Source organism: Crassostrea angulata, chromosome 1 (genome assembly GCF_025612915.1).
Source record: "Crassostrea angulata isolate pt1a10 chromosome 1, ASM2561291v2, whole genome shotgun sequence".
Lineage (NCBI taxonomy): Eukaryota > Metazoa > Mollusca > Bivalvia > Ostreida > Ostreidae > Magallana > Magallana angulata.
In genome coordinates, this window is record NC_069111.1 from 14331401 (window position 1) to 14353490 (window position 22090).

Consider the following 22090-nt stretch of genomic DNA (forward strand, 5'->3'; position numbering starts at 1 on the left):
AAATTCAGAAATTTTCTTTGATTAAAATACCCGGTATATAATTAGCACAAAACTCAACACTAACATAATAATCAGTACATGTGTGCAATACATATCAACAATCTACTCTATCTTTATCATATATACACAAAGATACACATCATGCACACTGGAATTATTGAAGCTAAGTACTGTAAAACCTGGATGTACAGAACCTTCTGATATCACCCGATGACACTGGCTTTGACTAGCAATGCTGCCAAACGGTGTAAACAATAACATATGTTTGATATTGAAAAAATAATGTTCATGTTAAATAATTTTCTTTATATCTTTTGTATCGTATATTACCATTTAGAAATGCATGGACTCAATTTTTAGTGAAGTTTTCGTTATGACTGACTTTATAGCATTTTCATGAATTCAGGTATATAGAGCTATGGATCAAAATCATATGCATTTTTTATAGTCATATACTAGTGTGTAGTTTAATCACATGTAGGGAGCAAGACGCAGCTTGAAAGGCACCAACATATGGTTCAAGCTAAACTAAGTTTAATTACAAAATTCAAAATATCTGATTATATAGCTCTTTCTCTCAGTGAAGGTAACTGTAAGAATTTTTACAACGAAGTGTTTAGAATAATAGTGTTTAATTGTAACTTGTGTTTATACACAAAGAAAAATGGAAAAATGGAATTAAATACCCTGCTATCTGCCCTATGGAATTAACAACCGGTACTCAGTTTATGATTCATGTAAATGCATATATGTGTATGTCAAAATATACAGTTTATATGTACATGTTAAATCAAGCCACTGGTTTGATAAAATAACAGGCATTCAAGACACTATACTGCTACTAAAGAGCAAAAAAAAAAATATTATCAACAAATACATTGTACATCATATGTATATATACACGTGAATAGATTTTAATGCCTCACATAAAATATGCATACATTTTATAATAAAATTTGTTGAACACAGACAATTTTTTTTTATCACTATTATTGAGTTTTAAGATACTGTAATATTGAGGGTTTTTTTCTCCATTTTTTTTTTTCAATATGAGTTTCATTTGACAATAAATACGACAAACGGAAATAAATCTGAGACAATTCTTTGAAAATTTATATGGCAATAAAAAAATTTACAATTAAAATAATTCTTGATTTAATACATGTCGTTGATTTAAAATGACTACTTTCCAAATATATAGTGATTAACCATTAAGATATTTTTACACAAACGCTAAAAAAAAAAAAAATTAAAAAAAAATTATAAACACCAAATTTGCCAATAAAACAGGACTTTTTGCAAGGCATTTGTCGCTATAAATACCTTATCTGCATCAATAAAAGAAAAAGATCTAGATTTCACTTAAAATTCATTGTTAGCAACAATTTATCAGTGTAAACTTTTGCTTGGCTATTCTGCATTTATAATGCTGCAAATTACTAAGATATTCAACCATGAATATGAGTGTAACAAATCAATAAAATGCACAACAAATCAATTAAAATAAAAACTAGTATTCAAAACAATATGTGAATTATTATCTGTACAACTGTCAAAAATCTTTGACAATTTTTTAAAGTGAAGACAGGAAAAGGGCCCAAGTCGATGATGGTTGACATTTTCAATTTAGAGTCATCTTTTCTAAGTGAACGGTTAAAATATCTATTGGAATAAAAGCACTACATATTTTGGCTGTTAAAAGAAGGAAAATACTTTTGTTTTGAACTTCGGGGTATACTAGCACAAGTTCTGAGATTGATTTTGCTGGCTGTGTTTTTTGATTTTATGGATAATTCTGAAACTCAGTAATTTGAATTATAAAAGTACAATTTAAAATTTTTTTTTTTATCTTTTGAAGAAATCAAAATGCATGTGAATGTATCCAAGGATTCTTGTTATCTGCACTGGGCCGTAAAGGATAAAAATGTTCTCAACATAAAACCATAAACATAAAAACAGAGTTGCGCAATACCTATCATAAACCAAACAAATATAACCGAAGCATAATACAGGTACATTAATGTATAACATTAATGACGGTCATCAATACAAACCTCATATCTAAAATAAATGTAGATATCACAAAAGTCTATAAAAGGTTAATGGGAGGAAATCTCTTTTTATAGTTTTTTCTTTTAAAATATTTACACGGGGATGAAAAAAAAATCACAGAACTAATGATGGAAGTCGCCAGTGTTCAGCCTTGGGCGGGGTCTGTCTCCGAAGATCATTCTCTCGTCGTTGGTGATGCTTCGGGCAAGAGCCTGCATGGAAGCTGCCATCTCGCTAGGGTCTGAGGGGGTGGGCTGAAAATAGGAAATTCAGAGATAAGAATCTTAAGATCACTGCTGATATTAAACCATACTGTGGTTTTAGTAATATTTGTTGGCATTAATTTTTGTGGATACAGTGAAAAATCAATGTGTCAAGGCTACGCAAAAGTCCTATCAATACAACATGTTCAATATCAGAAATTAAACCCCTATTACTGCAATGAACATTTGATTTTGTTGAATGACTGTACCACAAAATCCATGAAAACTGGTTTTCAGCAAAAAGTGTATCATATTACTGGTAAATCTTCATTAAAGGTAAGGTTTCAACATTACTTAGCGAAAGGGGGAATTTAAGGACCTATTGGTGAAAATGACATTTCTGTCAATTTTACTAAAAGATCTATACTATAGATTCTTGAATAAGTGCAAGGAGTTAATATCCATGTAAAATCGCGAGAAGCACATCTTGCAGATTTTAAAATCTCACTTTATTTTTCAGACAGATGTAAACTGAATTATACAATGATAAAAGTTTAGCAATTGCCATGTTAAATTCTAGCGATTTGATGCAAAATGGTCGAATCGCAGAATTAAGTACTTGCGTAAAATAAGGAATCTACAGTAAACAAAGCTTGGCCTATAATAAACATGTATGTGTATACAAAATCTGTGACAAAATGGGAACCTACATCTTCATCACTTTCGTCCCCAGAGTCTTTATTCCCCGATACCCCCCACCTTGGAACCATGATGGGCACCGAGGAGGAATACTGTAGGGGCTTCTTCTGGAACCGCCCGCTCTTCATGGGAGTGGTGCTCGATCTACGACTGGTATCTGGAAGGTCAAAATACAGAGTCAGAAATCGTTAGCTTGTGAATGGCGACTTCTTTGACTTTTGTTCAAAATTCATAAAAAACTAACTTTTGCCTTTTCCAATCAGAATTTCCTTTTGTTTTTTGAATTCTGGAGAAATCCCATTTTCTTTGGGAAAAGGTACTAGATATCAAAATAATTTATATATGCTTACACAATATCAAAGCAAAATATCATTAAACCTGTATTTCAATCAAGTACCAAAGATATTTCTTGGTTAACTCTTACTTCATAGCAAAGCTGTTAATGACACAATAAACTCAACATTAAAACTGATTTTCATGTTATGTTTCTGTTACCTTCTTCCTCCTCCTCTTCCTCCGAAGAGTAGAATGGCTCGTCATGGCTAGGACTTGAGTCCTCCAGTAGAAACATTTCTACAATTATTAACAAAATACATCTATATAAGGAATAACATTAGTAAATGCACATAAAGTTTTCCAGCATGCAGAGACAATTCAAGGAAAATTCTCAAGATTTGGAAGAACCTAATTGTCACAAATATTTCTCACCTTGTACCCTTCTTTCAAACAGGTACATGTATATCTTTTTGTTTTGATATATTAATCTCAATAATGAAATTAGTAGCTCTAAATCCAGATAATCACTTTTAAATCCCAGGGTTTTTTTGGGCATTATCCTACCTGATTCTGGAGCCTGTTCATACTCGTCTACGGAGTGGAGACGTTTGTTTGGAGACGACTTGACTCGAGTTAGAGGAGTCTTCTACAATGAATACAAATTGATCTTGATCTTGAATTTTTTTTTTCATCTAAAGGAATATTTAAGTATTTTCAAGCTCAATGCATTCTGTTTTCTTTTGCATTTATTGGTATGTGAATTGCAAAATACTAGTAGTATATAGAGCAAGATCACAGTACTACGCAGTACTGCAGTTCTATTGCTTTATGATTTGATAGATAAGTATTAAACACACTTCCAAATCATCCACACACAGTTTGTAATCAAATAGCACAATATATGTATATGTACAATGCATATTACTTATAGCATTTGAAAACTTCCAGTAACGTTCTAGGACTATATCTCTGTTTAAAGTTGAGATCAATTAATCTAAAATCACACATTTCAATTCATACGATAGTCTCCTAAAAATATAAAAGTAACATTATGTTCGCATGCAGACATAGAAAATGAATGTCAAGATATTGGTATATATTTCCAATTATATTGCATCAGCTTAATGTTTTCATATACGCTTTGTAAATTAACTCAAGAAATATATTGCAATCAAAATATGGCTTGTTGATATTTCTAATTCCTCAGATGATCATAAGTTAATATTACTGCATTGGTCATTTACCTTCCTCCAATAAAAACTGAAATTACTTTGTTTGTCTTGAAGCACTTGCTCTTATCGGATAAAAAGAGATAATTGTTTTCATATACCTCTGTGTATATTCTAAGTAAAATTACAAAAGATAAACTTCCTATTCTATCTAGCCATGAAAAAGTTTCTGTTTTGTTTGCCCATGGTGAATAGTCATTAAAACTATTTACAAGGAGCATTTCAATCTCAGAACACCTCTGGTCTTATCTGAGTCGCTATGTTAAAGTCAAAGTCAGATAATTCTAATTTGTTTACCATCAAGAAAATCTGCATCGCGCAACAAGAAAGGTTTTCTTCAGTATTGTCCCCATTTGACAGCAACTTTTCTCCTCAACTTCGTCTTATGAAATAGTTGCTGTTTCACAGGACAATAAACTTGCTATCATCCTCATCGCCAGTAAATAGGTACAGGTATATAATGTATGACATGGTCTTGGAAACTTACAGGAATAAAATTAAAATGGGGTCTGGGTGTAGTGTCTGCATGTATGTGAAATAACTACACGGTGTATATACACACACACTTTACACAAATTACACTAAACCAGTGGTACCAAACTTGAAAATGAATCATTCACCAACCTTGGAAGACTTTGAAGTAAGTGGAGATGAATTATCAATATCTGGAAAACAAAATACATTGTTATACTTTCATGTTAAATACTGAAATCTGATTGGTTAAGACGCAGTTAATAATATTTACTATTACCCTCAGCGTTAGCAACGCACTTGGCAACGGGTAACATTAAAAAATGTTACATGCGCGAAAATTATGCGCGTACGGTTCGCTGTAGAATTCACGTTATTCCTATATAAAAGCAGTAAAATTTTCTTAAAAATTTTAAAAAAGACATTCAGTATAACAAAATAAATAGTGCCTGTTTGGGAGGATAACAGTTGAAATTGACACCCCTCGAAAACCATTGTCAACCTCCGCTTCGCGTCAGTTGACAATGGTTTTCTCGGGGTGTCAATTTCAACTGTTACCCTCCCAAACAGGCACTATTTATATACTGTAAAGTTTTACATATGGAGTTAATTTGCATTTTCTAAACATTATTTTTTTATCTATCTATTTCTTTCATTTATTTATTTCCAAAACTTACGCTCTGTCACAGATTTCATCTGTCTCTCTGTCTGCAGAATGAGGCTGTACAAAAATAGTGAGAATGGAATATTTAATTATTAACAATTGGTGAATATAAATTTACCATACATTGGTTTTTAAACACATTTGATACAAAACCCTTACAAAAAATCAATTGGAGTGGAGAAAAAATATGAACACTGAACGTTAAGAAATCTGGTAAATATAAAATTGTTTACACATTAAAAACATGATTTATGTCTAAAGTGTTAATGATCAAAAGCTTACTTCATCATTTTCTTTTTTTCTGTCTGGACATTTGATTGTAAAGTCTGAAACCTGGCCTTTTCTTCCTCCTCAAATTGCCTATTGAGATCACAATTTAATGGAATTAAGTTACAGTATTATTCAACTATTAAAATGACAGATTTGAATCTGAAAAAAAATTTAACCCACAAGTCAGTTTAATATTCCTTATCTAAATTCCTGAATCTGTTAAATTTTAATTGTAGAACATTTTTAATAATTGTAAATGCATTGTACTTGTGTATCAATAGTTGAACTTGTTATTTGGAACTCAAAATGACTAAAAAAATAACATATCCATGCAAGTATTCAAAATTGAAAAGACAAGTTTTAAAGATTATTAATAAAATCCAGCCACTCTGGTGGCTAGTTTCAAGTACCAGTATGTACTGTAATACCATGTAAAGATATAGAGGGAAGTTATTATTATCCCTAGACAATGAAGGAATTTTTTTCAAGATTTGCACATGTAATATTTAGCATCCATTCTCTTGTATAATTCCCACTTTGTGAAAGTAAAAAGTAATTCACTCCTAGCTCGTGATGATGTGATGATCAATATAAACTGGTTCTCCTTACCTGATTCTCTTCTCCATTTTTTCCTCTTCCTGTAGAAGGAAGACGTTGATCTGGTCCTGAACATGACTCAGTTCCTTTTGGAGAGATTCATAGTTTGGAGAGGAGGGATCTAGTCAAAAGTGCATTTTCAAAATATATATTTCAGTACAATACACGATTGCTACACAACAACAAAAAGAGTTTTTTTTCAATATGTTATGATGCTCTAGTGCCATGTAGGTCTAGTGCCTATAAAAAATGGGGAAGAAGTATGATTATCACTGAAATGCTTCCTTCATTGAATGTTTACCTATCAAATATTTTTTTCACAAAGTGCACCAGCTTACCTGGCATGTCTTGACTAGAAATGGTCGACTTCTGCCCGTGGAGCACAATGTTGAAAACGCAAGAAAAATCTGGAGACTGCATCAACCTCTCAGTTATGACTGGGTCACACTGAGGATGAACATGAAAAATGCAGTAAAATCAACAGTTGAACATAACTCTTAGTTTCTTGAGCATTGTTATACATATACACAAAAATAGACCCACAAAAGGTAATAGAAGTACACAGGAACAATTGAGGGCACCACACACCTGAAGCTGAGGTGAGAGAAGCACCACACTGGATAGTTGGGAGGTAGCATGTGTCTCCACCCCACAGTTCAAGCACCTGTTCACTGTCCACTCCCCCACAGCCAGCTTATGCACCAAGTACGAGTGTTCCTACAACAGCAAATCTAAATGTATACAGCCATTACTGCTTCGAACTGTCAAATCAAGGTTATTACTTTTTTTAAAGGAGTCTGTCATTTTTTTTGAGGGGGGGTGGGGGGGTGGGGTTTGGGGATTGTAAGACATGTATTTGAGCATTTAATACAAATACATTTTATGCGTTGTACGAAAGTGTCTGAATAAATATTGTTTGTTTATGATTCAATGTGCTGTGCGTAAATATCTGTTCATATGTGAATGCATCCTTGTACATATGCATGTGTGTACTCTTATACATGTGCATGAGAACTTTTGTGTGTTTAAACGTACATATTACCCCGTTGATTGATCTCTCAATGTTTTCTTTTATGATAATTAACTTCAATGATATCTATTTGTGAACTGTTTCTTAAACGTTTGGTTAATGTAAAGCAGTTTATAGAAGAGTTGATATAAAATATATTTTTCATCTATTTATTTGCACTCACTGGCAGTATATGACGTCAGAAGTGACGCCATTTCTATAATTCAATCAAAATCAGCCAAAAATTGACATTTTTCTTATCTATTTACGAATGGGAAATATAGAGCGCATGCTTGAACAAGGAAAAATTTATTGTCACTTATTAGTCTTGGTTAGATACATCTCTAATTAAAATATTTTATTTGATCAAGAATGCGCTCTATGTCTTCAGAAGGAAAAACTGCTTGAAAACAAGCTGTTTTACGCTAAAAATGCAAAAATGGTGGGAAAAGGTTGTCTTTACAATATCATATTTCTAAATTGTGGGCACTTGAACCAAAATGAATATCATATGTAAACACATCACATACATATCTGTACTAAGAAAACAAAGAATGATAGTAAATTGATGATGTTCATTTTAGGGGGCCATTTTAGGCCCTTATCATATATATAGTCCTTTAACGGATATTTTTTTCTAAAAAAAAAAATGCAATGTGTTTTTTCAGTAAGTTTTTTTATATTGTAAAATTCAGTTGCTTTACATACATTTACAGACAAAGTAACACAAAATAAAACCGAAGCGGTACATAATACGTATATTTTGAAGAAAAAAAATTTAAATCATGATCTTTTATAATATAAACAACCTAATGGACTTATTATTTCTTCCTACATAATGTACCTTTTTTACTTCAGCATTGGCAGCTTGACCCAGACTTTGTGAGAAAAATTCATACTTTGTCTTCCATAAATCTACAAAAATAAATCAATAAAATTTAAATAAAATTGACAACAGAGTAAAAAGTGGGCCCAATTTATAAAAAAACCAACAACTTTTATTTAAATTCTAGCAACAATTACATACATGGCATGAAGACTCGGTCAAATTTTGCAATTTTTTTGTTTGTGTTAATTTCCGAAAACTGAAAGATTCACAAATGCTTCATTTTTTGTGTTATATTACTGTATTACTCTATTTCTCTTTTGAAGCATAAGTTTGCAAACATTTTAAATTACCGATATACTGTATTTGATTACCAAGCAGTGTTGTTTTAGTCTAGAATCATGATTTAATACATGTAGAGTGAATATACATGTATACAGGTAAATATGAAATCATGGGGATACAAAACTGATAAGAAAATAATCATTTGGAAGAAATAGAACATCAAACAATTTCTTTGCAAATTAGCGATGGGAAAATAAGGAGATAAAACTTAAACATATTAGCTAGGACATCAGAATGTTTGCAATCAATTTCATGATACATGTATCAAATTGTTTATTTGAAAGCAGGGATGTTCTCCTCTCTAAAATAAAACCTGATGTTTTGCTCAAAACTGTGCTAAGCCTTTATTATTATTTTTTTATGAAACAAGAATTGCAAAGTAAAAATTGATCCAGTTGGATTATAGAGTAACAATCTTTCTATATATCTAAACATCAAAATATTATTCCCTCTATAGCTGTCAAAGCTAGTTTATTTCGTAATAGTCATGCAATTTTAAGAATTTTTCCCCTGTCCTTTTATTTATGCACACACAAGTATTTATAAACTACATGTATAAAGCTATAGTTTTTGTAACGTGAATTTACTAGATTGGGGTTTAGGGTTTATTTACAAACAATTAACTTTGAAATAAACAGGTATAAGTTGGGAATAGAGATATTCATTCAGATGATATACTAGATAATAGCCTAATCATATGTGAATTTAGGGTGCAAATTTCTCTACTTAATTCAAACAGAAATTCTTGGCTTCATTTGGATAAAATCCCCCAAGGCTAGTATACACATGTATATGTAAATAAGTTACCAAGAATTTCCATCAGAAATGACGCAATATGATGTAATAAGATCAAACATGACTCTTGGTGCTAGAAAAAATTACCTTTAGTAAATACCAGTATTATGCAATAAAGAGTTCACAAACAAACACAACAAAAAATATTAGTAACAGCTAGTCTCTTGACTGAATTTTTTTCATTGCAGGTCCGAAATTACAAAAAATAATTGTGAAAAGAATCTCTATGGGTATGTCTGTATCAAAGATGTTGATGAAATGTAAAGTAATGAGATATCATGTACATGTAACATGTACCTTCATTGTTCTGGAAACTTGGTTTTGACTTGCAAGCAATCTTGATGTTCAGACATGAACAGGTGAAAAGAGACATCTACAAGCAAGAAAAAAATATAGGATTAAAAAAGAAACACAGGGTTTTAAAAAAATAAGTATGTGAGGTTATAAACAGGGAAAAGATTGCGGGCCGAATCGATTATCTTGTCACCAAGGGGTTCCCAGGGACGTCTATTATCAGCTGATTACGCGGTTATAGCTTAGCCAGATATAGCCAATCACATTACATAACCCGGTCGTATGCAAAACATAAACAATAATAAATGATACAATGACAAAGAAAGAAAGTTTTCTCGTATATGACAATAATTGATATTTTTTTGGCACCATCATACAAGATATGTAAGTCAGTCGGACACATTAAGCCAAAAATTCGGTCACTAAAGAAATGAATTAACTGCAACATCGAAGAATAAATAAAATACTGCACTGATTCTTTGATCTGGGGTGAAATTGAAAAACACTGGATATAAAAATGCATGAAAATTTATACTTACAATGGTAAAACTCTTTAAATTATGCAAAAATCCGCTAAAAGCAGCAGAAAAACAGTGGAGGTTAGTGGGTCAGCTTGGAAAATTACAGAAAAAGTTATTTTTAGTGATTGAATCGTAGTTTCGTACAATCTTTATTTTGTTTCTTAAAATCGATATAAACAGTGTCAATATTGAAAATAAAGATATTCAAAGATATTTTTACTCTCGATGATCTTCTAAACAACTCAAAATATTTCAGATTATAAAATTCGAAAATAAATGCACCATACCGGGATTCCCCTAACAATATGTAATGGGGATGAATTCAAAACCTAATAAGTCTGTAAATTATTGTGTAAAAAGGTAATCTTTAGTAAAAATGTTTCACAGTTCCATAATGTTTAAACTTTGATTTAAATTTTGATATTTTAATATAGGCTACATCTGAAGAATAGTTTCAAAAGGGAATATGCATAGGATTCCAATGGAAAAAAGAAGTTTGAAATATTCCCAACTTGATCAAGGAAAGTAACTCGTACGCCGATAGGCGGATCAAAAAGCTTTTTCTCAACTTTAGATGACCTTTACCTTTGTTTATAATCGATAAGTGCTACTAGATAAAGTCATAAACTTTTTAAATACCGGTAGTTCTTTTTACTCACCAACATATTCGAGTTGGGATATATTGTATCAATATAATTTGAATTCAAATAAAATACAACAAAATAACAAATTATGTGAAGAAAATGCAGGTTCCTTGATTTTTTTGTGTGTGTATAAATTTCACTATATTATAGATGTTCTGCAAAACATTCTGATTTCTGTGAAAAATTTAACGAGTTCTCATTCGAGTAAATATTTATATGTAGGTGTAAGCTGTATATGACAAATATGCAGCAATACATTACAATAAATGAATGTTTTCTACTATAGTTATTGTAAATTTTAATTCAAAATTTAAAAAGAAAATAGCATTTTATCGATGGGTAAATAAAGGATTAGCTAGTATTTCACTAACCCAGTAATGGGAATGGGGGATGGTCGACCGATGATGGAAGAATTGTGCCATGTGTCAGATTTGAGCCCACTAAATTCTTTTAAGCATTTTTTTAGTATTGCTTAAATTGATTTGTGAATAAAAATATCAATAAAACTGTTCAGTCACTTAAACATTTAACATGTAATATAAAAAGGGACTCAACAATACCCTACCGGTGACCCCTTTATTACTGCGTCTTGTCACTTGCAACTATAGTTCTGGTATTTATTGCCGTTTGTTGCAAGTTGATATCCAACAAACGATTAAATGGAACGAAATGTTTATTTCTTTTGTATGGCGCAAAAGATCAATTGGTCTCTAAGGAGAAATCCAGACTTATGTGCGTTCCGCTTTGGAGGTCGGACGCTGCCATCCATTTTCCCAAGAGAACAATCCGAGAAAAGATTCCTTCAGAGGCAATCTTTCCATCAACACATTTTATAACTCTACACATTATCGACAATTTGCGCGTATTTCTGTTTTCTTTTTATGGCAGGAGATTTACTGTACAGCGTAGATCATTTTTTCATGCTCGTCACATCTATATAGGTCAATTTATTATATCTATCTGTTCATCGGTAAGGACTTTCTGTAATATCAAAAATGCATAAATTGAAACCCGACAAGGATTTTTTTTTAAGAATAAGGTTCATTAGGAGCTAGGAAAATCTTAATTGATAGTACACACAGACCATGTATACCATTTAGCGAAGAACTATATAAGGATTTACATGTGTAAAAACTAACTTTTGGACCATCATATCTAAACTTTTAAAATGAACCAACCAACCAAGCTTATTGTCGTAGGCCTAAAAATTAAATGCTTTCAATAGCAATAAAATTTAGAAGGTAGGTCAATGTGACATACTTTTCCATTGTAATTCCCTAAGATCCCAAACTACATTATGGACAAAGTCTGTTGAACCTAGATCTCAACTTGCTAAAGATATACATCTAAGACAACTTGAAAATCAAACTTTCAACATTCAAAATGTAAGTTTTCACAAATTAACCTTTAACGTTATCTTGAGACGACTCTCTTTGCCCAAGAATGGTGCTATGAACAATTGTTTTTTTTTTTACAATGTAACCTTGTTCTTTTGCTTAAGATTGGTGAAAATCTACACAGTAGTTTTGAAGATGATTTTTTACCAACGTAGAATCTATGCTATACATAAAAGCTTTGATGTTAATATATTAATAACATTTCTGATGTATGGCCTAGTGATGAATTTAAGACATTTTTTGCTTTAATCTTCTTTCCACAAGGATGTTTTGTACCAAGTTTAGTTGAAGTTGGCCTAGTGGTTCTGGAGAAGTATAAAATGTTAAAAGTTCACAGACGGACGGACAGAGAGACAGACAGACGGATGCCGGACAAAATGTGATCTAAAAAAGCCCATGCACTTGCCTTACAGCTTGATTCACTAAAAATATTGGAATCGTATATACATGTATTGCATGCTCCAAACAATTGTATTTGCATGTTTTTAATTGCCATTTTTCAGCAACTTGAAGATAATTTTAGAAGATATAGAAAATTCAGCACAGTCCATCATTATATACTAGTAGTTTGCATCTAATTAATGATTAACATTCTTTATGAAACACAAGGGGAAAAGGGTTTGCAAGGAAATATTTGAGCCTGCAATCAAGCACTCTCTAGTGAAATTCAATTCGATTCAAAAGATGCCGCATAAAATAAAGGTACATGTGAATAAATATAGATCTCTAAACAATACGCTTTGTTCTTAATTCTTTAGGTTTAGGCTCGAAAGTTGACATACATATCTTTTAATGCAATTAAAAAGCATAGGATTAAACATGAATAACGTACAATCTATAGAATAAAAACTGAAGAATACCAGGCCAATTTTGCTATCAATATAAATGAATAAGAACGTATGATATTTCATTTCCAGATTCCTCAATACTCATGCCATCTAATTTCCAGTTCTATAAAGAAAAATATATCTCCAAGTTTTCCTACTGAAACGATATCATGTCGATATTTACATTTTTCAGAATGCATATACAATGACAGCTAATTAAACTGAAATGCTTCAAGGAAAATGGTATTGACATGTGCATGCGGCGATGCGTCGTTAGTATAGGAATTTAATGAACTTTTTTAATTAGAAAAGAGGTAACGATGTTCATGAAGTCAAAAGAAAGTAATTAAGATCCCTACTTCATTTAAAACCGAAAATAAGACTTTTTTTGTAAACGTTGATGAAATACCAAAATTGATTCCACTATCTCCACCATTAATTTTATTTACTTAAAGATTAATATAATACACTCTACAAATCCTTCTTTTGTTGAGTTAACATTCTACGCTTCAATAGACTAAATTAGTTTGTTGGCCATTATTTTTTTAGTAATATCAGAGTTGTATGACCTTTTGACCTTGGCCCAGGGTGATAAGTCGACAACGATTGGCAAAAATCACTGTCCGCCTGTAGATGACCTCAAGCTCCGTCTTCGCCGTAACCTGCATACCAACTTTTACTCTCTATGGCAGTCTTCGTATTTCTGCTCCTCTTTCATTACCTGCGGTTCCCTGGTTTGTCATTGCTTTTTTAGATGAACTGAGCCAGGAGTAACCATGGGCCCCTTCCATTGCTGCGAATTTTATCTGAAATTATTTTGTGTGTTAGTATTCCAACCGGTAAGTTTTACATGAAACAACTAAAAAAGTATATAATTGGTTGTTATTAAGATATTCTATCATTCATATAAAGTCTGTCATATTACTTAAAATATATATCGAATCATTGATCGATCAGCATGCTTCATAGACAGAAAAGCTGATGTGCACATTTTACCAAGTTTGGTCACATCCTGATTTGGCTTGTTGATTGCATCGAATTTGACGAATCAAGACACGTACACTGATTTTCCTTATCGTTGTTTAAAATGCATTCATTTTCTAAAAAAAAAAAAATGGGGGTTTATTTGAACATGAAGGTAGCGGGCATTGCAGAAAAATGCAAAAGCTGCGCTTGCAATGATAGCCCCTTTCACAGCCCATAAAAAACACTAAAAATAATTCCATTCTTCTATCTGCTAAACTCGAAACCAACATTTATTCGCGACGTTTCTTTATTTTGCGTTTTAACGAAGATAAACTGGTTCGCGGAAACTATTTTTTTGCGACCAAGATGATACGAAAGCCCATTGAGCTCATTTTCGTAGGTAAAAAAAATATTTTTTTCGCGAATAAACGCGAAACTTTCGCGATATAACGCGTAACTTTCGCGAATAAACGCGAAACTTTCGCGATATAACGCGTTAGTTTCGCGAATAAACGCGAAAATTTCGCGATATAACGCGTTAGTATCGCGAATAAACGCGAAACCAATATATAAATATTGTCATTTCATACAGAACCCTTATGAAGAAAAACAATTGAAAACAAACACATTTTTAGTTTTATATCATTAAAATACTTATTATTCACTATTATTCTGATATCCGTGTTAGGTTGATTTATGAAGACAAAATTATCTTTTTTGCATATAGGTATTAATAAATCTGATTAAACTTTATAACATTTTTATATGTTATATGTCCAAAGTTGATAATAAGTTTGGGCATCATATTACGATTTTCAGTTGTTCGCCGACCCTGTGTTCGAACAGGCATTCATTGATGATCTTTTTCTTATAAAATTGATATAAATTCAACCGTCGGAAACCTTTAAAATCTTAGTATTTCTTTTTCAAATGACATGTGATAAATTTGGAGGACGAATTTACGTCTTCTAGATTTGAACAAATGCTTGAAAATTTCAATTCACAGCCTGACTTATCTTTTTAATATCAAACTAGACGTTAAGTTGTGTCGCAGCGATATAACATATATTGTAACGTTTTAAACAATGCTATCCTTTCAATTCTAAAACGATACTTAATAAAACATTTAATTCGAATTAAAATTGTTATAATTAAAATATGTTGCTGACTCATTTTCATTAATACAGCGCCCATTAGAATGTGAGAAGCGCGATGCATTATGTCCTTTGAAAATCAGTACTAAGATTTTAAAGATTTCCTACGTTTGAATTTATGTTAATTTGTATAAGGTTAAATCTAATTCATTTACATCTTTATATAATATTATTTTGTTTTATTTAAGTTGAAATATTTGTTTTCAGTAATTATTCTTCATAGGGGTTCTTCTATGTAATAAGTTTCGCGTTTAATCGCGAAAGTTTCGCGTTTATTCGCGAAAGTAACGCGTTTATTTGCGAAACTAACGCGTTTATTCGCGAAAGTTTCGCGTTAATTCACGAAAGTAACGCGTTTATTTGCGAACGTTTCGCGTTTATTCGCGAAAGTTTCGCGTTTATTCGCGGAAAAATATTTTTTTTACCTACGAAAATGAGCTCATTGGGCTTTCGCAAGATGTAGATTATATATGGAAAATAAAATACCAGAAACATTTGAAGACATTTTTAGGACTTTGAGACAGTAAGACACATAACCCTCTGGGAAGGAACTCATTCTCTAAAATAGTGCTTCTGCTTATGTGTGGAAGACCTTGAAAGAGCTGGGGGTCAATGACTAAATGCTGGTACCTCCAGCTCTTAAAAATGGTATTTCATGAAGGTAAATATGTCAAAGATTAAGTATATGCAAAAATAAGTGAAATATATAGTTTCATGGTAACTCGGTTCTGTTGAAACCTTAAGTGTCAAAACAAACGAAAAACAAGCTTCTAGTTGTTCTGGCCCCAACCTACATGTATCAATAAAATTTCATTATCGATGTACGATTTTGAAATTGCTATATCATCTTGGTACTTCTAGCGTATAATATGACGTCAAAAGATTATGGCTATTAGGCAGCTGGGAATACCTGAAAATTGAATCATTGTCGATGCGAAGTGTTCATTATAAATCACAGGATGACTGCATGTGGTTAAGCCGTCTATTAGTGGACAATACAGTAGTGCTTATATGTACTTGGTCCCAAATGCTGTAAAACGTCTTCCGTTGTGAAATTGGGCAGAATATTGAACCACTAGTAATTAACACCGACAATTTATCTCCCTATTTACATTTGTATCGAGGACCCATTGACGCTGTTTATCTTCAAGGTAGTCAGTCCTTGCTCTTCACTCACAGTTTTGTTCCCCAAAGACTGTTGAGCCACATCTCGATTTCATCACTATACAGTACAGGCATGATGCTGAATGACATCAGCGTTGGACTACACATAACCAATAAGTTACGACTCCCCAATAACATCGGAGTTTCTCCTTATACCATCACCGACGGCATGGATATAATTGTCTTTCTTGACCAATAAATTAATCTGAATCAAATTGTTTCTTGTGATTAAATAAGGGCTATTCTCAGTGCAATCAGTGTTTATGAAAACAGATTGTTTTGATTTCTGAAGGTTGTAGTGTATGTATAGGGGTATATGGATATTTAAATAACACACTTTAATATCTATATACATTAACTTATAAGAATCTTGGGAAAGTCGGTTTTGGAGTTCTGAGATTGACGTTCGTGACGTCACTCAATGACTCATGTCTTATTCTTGAACTGCAATTAATCCCTCATGAGACGTAAAAACGTGTTGAAATTTTTTTATAGTACCATATTAGAATAAGTATAAAGAATTTTAATATGATTTTTTTTTTGAGTAAATATAAAAAAATATTCCAAAGTAGAAAGGCACGAAAGCCCATCAGAGTACATCTGGACTAAAGCAGCTTGTAATATGCCTATATATATATGATTTACTTGAAATTCACTTGTAATTACATTGTCCTCTATATAACGATTATAGAAGAATCCTTTTCGAGAATACTGGATTTAATCAATTACAAGAGTTGTCAGATACAGATGCACTTCTTGTTCTAATTTCAAATTATCCTCGGCAGGTTGCCAAATACTTATGTCATTCTATCGTTATTGTTCAGAAAATAAACATATACTGCATTATTTAAACTGTGCAAACTCAAGGGTTATAAAGGAAGCTTTATGCTTATACATGTATATTTTCAATCATATCTTTTCTTTTTTTCATATATAATGTGTTCAAAGTGGCATATAGGCCCAACAGGCCGGGTGTTAAATCTATGTTTACTGTTGTTAATATTACACTTGGAAATGGATACACATGTCACTATAAATAAATAAATTACTTACTTACTTACATGTTTTATTTATTCATGTTATCATTGTCTGTTCTGTCATTTGAAGCATGGATCTAACGATTAACAAATTCATTTCAACAAATTCTATCCATTATCGGCATGACAATTCGATTTTTCTGAAATAAAGAGAGGGTAATTTATCTTCTTACTTTCTGTGGAGTTATTTAAATCAATCTTGGTTAACGTTTTTTTAAAAAATGGAGAAACGACATACACCAATTGAAAACAAGTCCTAAAGATGTTTCCGCTTGCAAGATGTTTGTTCTTGACAAATGCATTGTTTTACTGCGCGTCATTAGTTTAAAAATACTTCGTTCAAGAAATTACAGCCTAAAATTAAATACTAGTATTTCGTAAATAATTATAAAAAATGATATTCAATAACAAACGTCATTTGTTCCATTTATCACAAGATTGAACATATATTCTTTAATAATTTTTCGATTGGATGAAGTGGGTTTTTTTTCAAGGACCCGAGAGAAAATAGATGTATCTCGATTTGCAATTTCAAAAAGTCATTTTTATATTTTCTGATTTTTGGATAATACATAATACTTTGGTCTTTAACCTGCAATAGGACAAGGTTATGCTAATATAAAGACAATTGAAAATGGCTTTCACAATGCAGATTACTTGTAAATCATTGTAAATGAAATCATTGTCAATATTAGAGGCTCATTATAAGCCACAAAGTGGATGTGATTCTGCTTATTTTTTTTTAAACCCACACCATAGCATTTCTTGAACACGATGAGAATACATGTAATTCAAGGATGAGATTTTCTTTTCTAATCTACCGTAAAAATGGCCTCTCGTGTAAAATCAAGCAGAATATTGACCGACGTGTTATTTTCGCCGACAATTTATCTCACTATTTTAATTTGTATGGAGAAAATCCTGACGTTGGTCATCTGCTTGTTATAGTCTGTCACCACAGATTAACAATTCAGTTTGTTACACACACCATACTAACCGTTCCAACATTGCTAAGACAAAATCGTTTTTTTTTATATCGGTAAATACGATTCTAAAAAACTGTTAGCCAAACTTTGGATGATTCAAACCAGTAAAAAACTTTATCGCGTACCCCCCCCCCCCCCCCCCCAAAAAAAAAAAAATTATTTTGCATCATTTTATATAATTAGGTCCTATATTTGGGACCGGGGCCGGGGACAATTAAATATATATGTTCGTCACGGAACTTTTATTGTGCTATTCCTGGTATTCGTTAGAGGAGCTCAAAGTTATTATTACCGATATTTTATCCATCCATCATTAAACATCTAAATTACTTTTTTTCAAGGCTCCAAGAGTTGATTAGAACAAAAATAACATTTGCAGTACATTTTTGTGTTTGCAGACATAATAATTAAAACAGTGAAATTGTAAATATTTTGTAAACATCATTTTTATTGAAATGTGTAATTTGCAGGAAAGTTATATTTTTACATAGGTAGTTCAATGAAGTAAAGAATTTCTCTTCTTTTGATCATGAAAAATTGAGCCATATTCGGTATACCTCTAACATACATGTAACAATAAGACTTGTTCCATTAATAGCACGATGTCTGAGGAATACAAGATTCAAACCCAGATTATATATAGAAACCTATAAAGCGTATCCATTTTGTGTACGACAGTTAATTTCCTGTTCGGAGAAGGTGTTTTATCTCCAAGCATTTTGTAAAATAGAAACCGTTCAAAGAACGACTGAAACAAAATCTGTTTGAGCTCGAGATTGATCAATTTTTGAATGCATATGCAACGAGAGCCAATTAAAACTGAAACACTACAGGGTTTCTGCTCCCGTGAAAAATGATATTGTGACATTTCCATACTGCTATTTGTTATTAGTTAATAAAAATAAATGACCCTCGGTGATGTGGGTTTGAAAGGAGCAAGCACTGCAGAAAAAATAAAATAAATAAATCTGCATCAGGAAGTTATAAGATTTTTTTCTGCAATTGTAGCCACTTCAATAGCTTTATCCACCAAGAATGTATTATAGTTACTTTGAATAAATCTTTTTGTTAACTTAATAAACTGAACGGTACTAACATACTAATGATATCGTGATTCGGATATTTTAGTAGCAGGGTTAATACAGTCGGATTGCTTAAGAAAATAAGTTAGATGATATTAATGTTAGTATATAATATAAATGATATAATAAGTATGTAAAGAATACTAACTTATACTTATCGCACCCATTAGTTTCACTTACTATATGCTTAAACATATCATATTCATTTTTTCAACCCATCTTCCTGTGGATATATACCCAAAATTTGTTTTTGACAGAAATAAAGATAGACAACTGAATTGGAACTGTTACAAAAATATTTGTGCTTTCATTCAAAATATAGTTGTATATACATGCAGTATGACGGCATATAATTATGCGCTGAAAATTGATTCCTTGTCGTTTGAATGTTCCTGCCCGATATATAGAAAAATTCTGAAGCATATATGATAAAAAAAACAGAACAGTTTCCGCGAGCTGCAATTTTGTAGCCCAGTTACGATGGCCACAAAGTTTTTTCTTATCACGACTTACAATATCTCTTCTAAACAGGGTTATAAGGGTTACCAAAAATACGCATACCCTTGTATTATAATTCAAGGTATGTCTCTTTTGAAATAGGTTGACAAGAGTTATGATGATTACTTACCCTTGTGTTTCATAGATTTTGTTCAAGTTTCTGTAACCCTTGTTACTCTATTTCAGACAAGACATTAAATATGAAAAGATTTAACTTTTATGCCGTACAATTTTTCCTTATTTCACCCTAAGAACAGGTTTTGTTGTTGATATGCCCAACCAGTACTGGTAAACTGTATCAAAACATAATTTTTTTTCAAAAGTTCTGAAAAACCCCACAGAAATATAAAACGCTATTAATATACTTAATGTAAGAAGATCCAAGGCATTCGGATAATAATGCACACTGTATTTTTTATTTTGGAAAAATTATTGATAAAAAACTCATTTTTGCTAAATGAAATCGCCATAAAGGATCAGCATAGATAATTATAATCCACTATTCTTTGATATATTTTTTGTCAAGAAAAGATATATAGCGCCGAGAATTAATATGGTCCAACATGTTTCATCTCTTTCAAAACCTTAGATGAAGAGTTTCGTGTTACATTTTCTAATAAGTATCAAGTAAATATTGTTATTAAAAAAATGAATTCAAAGAACACAAGAAAACTACCTCTTCTACAGAAAAAGGATATAATTTTAGCGCAGACATTAGACACCTTCAGTTTTAATCAGTCATGCTAAACTAGTAAAACTATTCATACCACTTGATTTGCTTCATATCCTTTTCTGATGAGGCTCGGTATTAATATACTGTAGCAAACGTACACGTTTACTAATATGGAGCCCATGTGTAAGTAAACATTTGGTATGTCAATCAAACCAAACGATATCTAGTGATAATAACGATTTTTTACTTGATATTTAATGATTTATTTTCAACATATTGCAGGTTTCAAACATCGTTGTTCTTCTATTAACATCAGCTTTACAGTCTATGTAGTTTTGTAGAAAAGTATTAAATTATTTCAGCACACACACACACACACACACACACACACAGGTTTGTAAACACCGTCAATTGACTACACCTGAAAATTTACATGCAACTGACTACACTGCTTTCTCGTATACTTACAGCGAAGAAAATTCAGAATTCTATTTAAAATGGTATCCTAATGATCGCTATATACTGCGATTTTTATTTTCATTCAAAATAAGACTCTGTAAAATGCCGTGCATCTCACTACATTTTTACACTTTATGAAAACACACATGCAACTCAATACTGACAGAATGGCATGCATTTCACTACACTATTGACAACACACATGAAAATCACTACATTTTGATGTATATACTATCTATCCCATTATAATCTCATAAATAATCTTATCTGCGTTTTAATTCTAAGCGATTTTCTTAAACTTGCGCATCTGAATGTGGGTTTGAATTTTCTATTCATTGCAGTGCTTTACAAGCAAAATCAAAATACAGTTACATAAAAAAAAACATAGCTGGTCAGCAAGAAAACATAATCACCACAAGTGATCGTTTGTACATCAACTGAAAAAAATACATATTAAGCTATTTTTTATAAAACATTATTGACTAAACTTGAATTTTACACTGTGAACCATGATAGTTAACGCAGCTATATATACTTGACAATTGCAACGTATTCTAAACACTGAAAACAAACATATACAGTTTACAAGGTTGGTCAAAATATTTTTGATGAGAACAAATTCCCCCAGTCATTCTCCCACTTTGAAAAACTTCACGCTTCTAATATATTAAACAAAAAACGATTATTATTTTACATAGAAAAAAATTAAATTCCCCTTTTGCCCGTAAAAAATGTGTTATTACATAAACTCAGCAGAATTGTTCTACGTTAAGAAAACTGAACGCAGAAGGAACGCAAAGAGAGCGCAATAATCGCAACTACAGCTCTTAGAGGTCGCTGTATGAACGCGCGAAAATAAAAATAACACGTTCAAACGCTGTGTATGCGCAGTGAGAGCGCGACAGAGACGCAGTGACATCCCACATTTTTTGGACTCCGAGAGGTCTTTGTG

General features: G+C 31.8%; 1 protein-coding gene across 2 annotated transcripts; it reads right to left on the bottom strand.

The window, feature by feature from the left end:
- Positions 1–1446: 1446 nt before the first annotated feature.
- On the bottom strand, positions 1447–10363 carry LOC128165424 (uncharacterized). 2 transcript variants are annotated; one of them, XM_052829933.1, is made up of 14 exons: positions 10270–10363; positions 9734–9809; positions 8315–8385; positions 7050–7178; positions 6800–6908; positions 6474–6582; positions 5877–5954; positions 5608–5651; positions 5084–5124; positions 3795–3876; positions 3450–3527; positions 3199–3273; positions 2966–3111; positions 1447–2306 (listed from the first exon to the last, which is right to left on the bottom strand). In XM_052829933.1, exons 2-14 carry the CDS (start codon positions 9807–9809, stop codon positions 2175–2177), a joined length of 1170 nt encoding a protein of 389 aa, XP_052685893.1. In that variant the 5' UTR covers positions 10270–10363; the 3' UTR covers positions 1447–2174. The 2 variants fall into 2 exon arrangements, with proteins under 2 accessions (XP_052685893.1, XP_052685904.1); XM_052829944.1 differs by lacking the exon at positions 3199–3273.
- Between the last annotated feature and the right edge of the window lie 11727 nt (positions 10364–22090).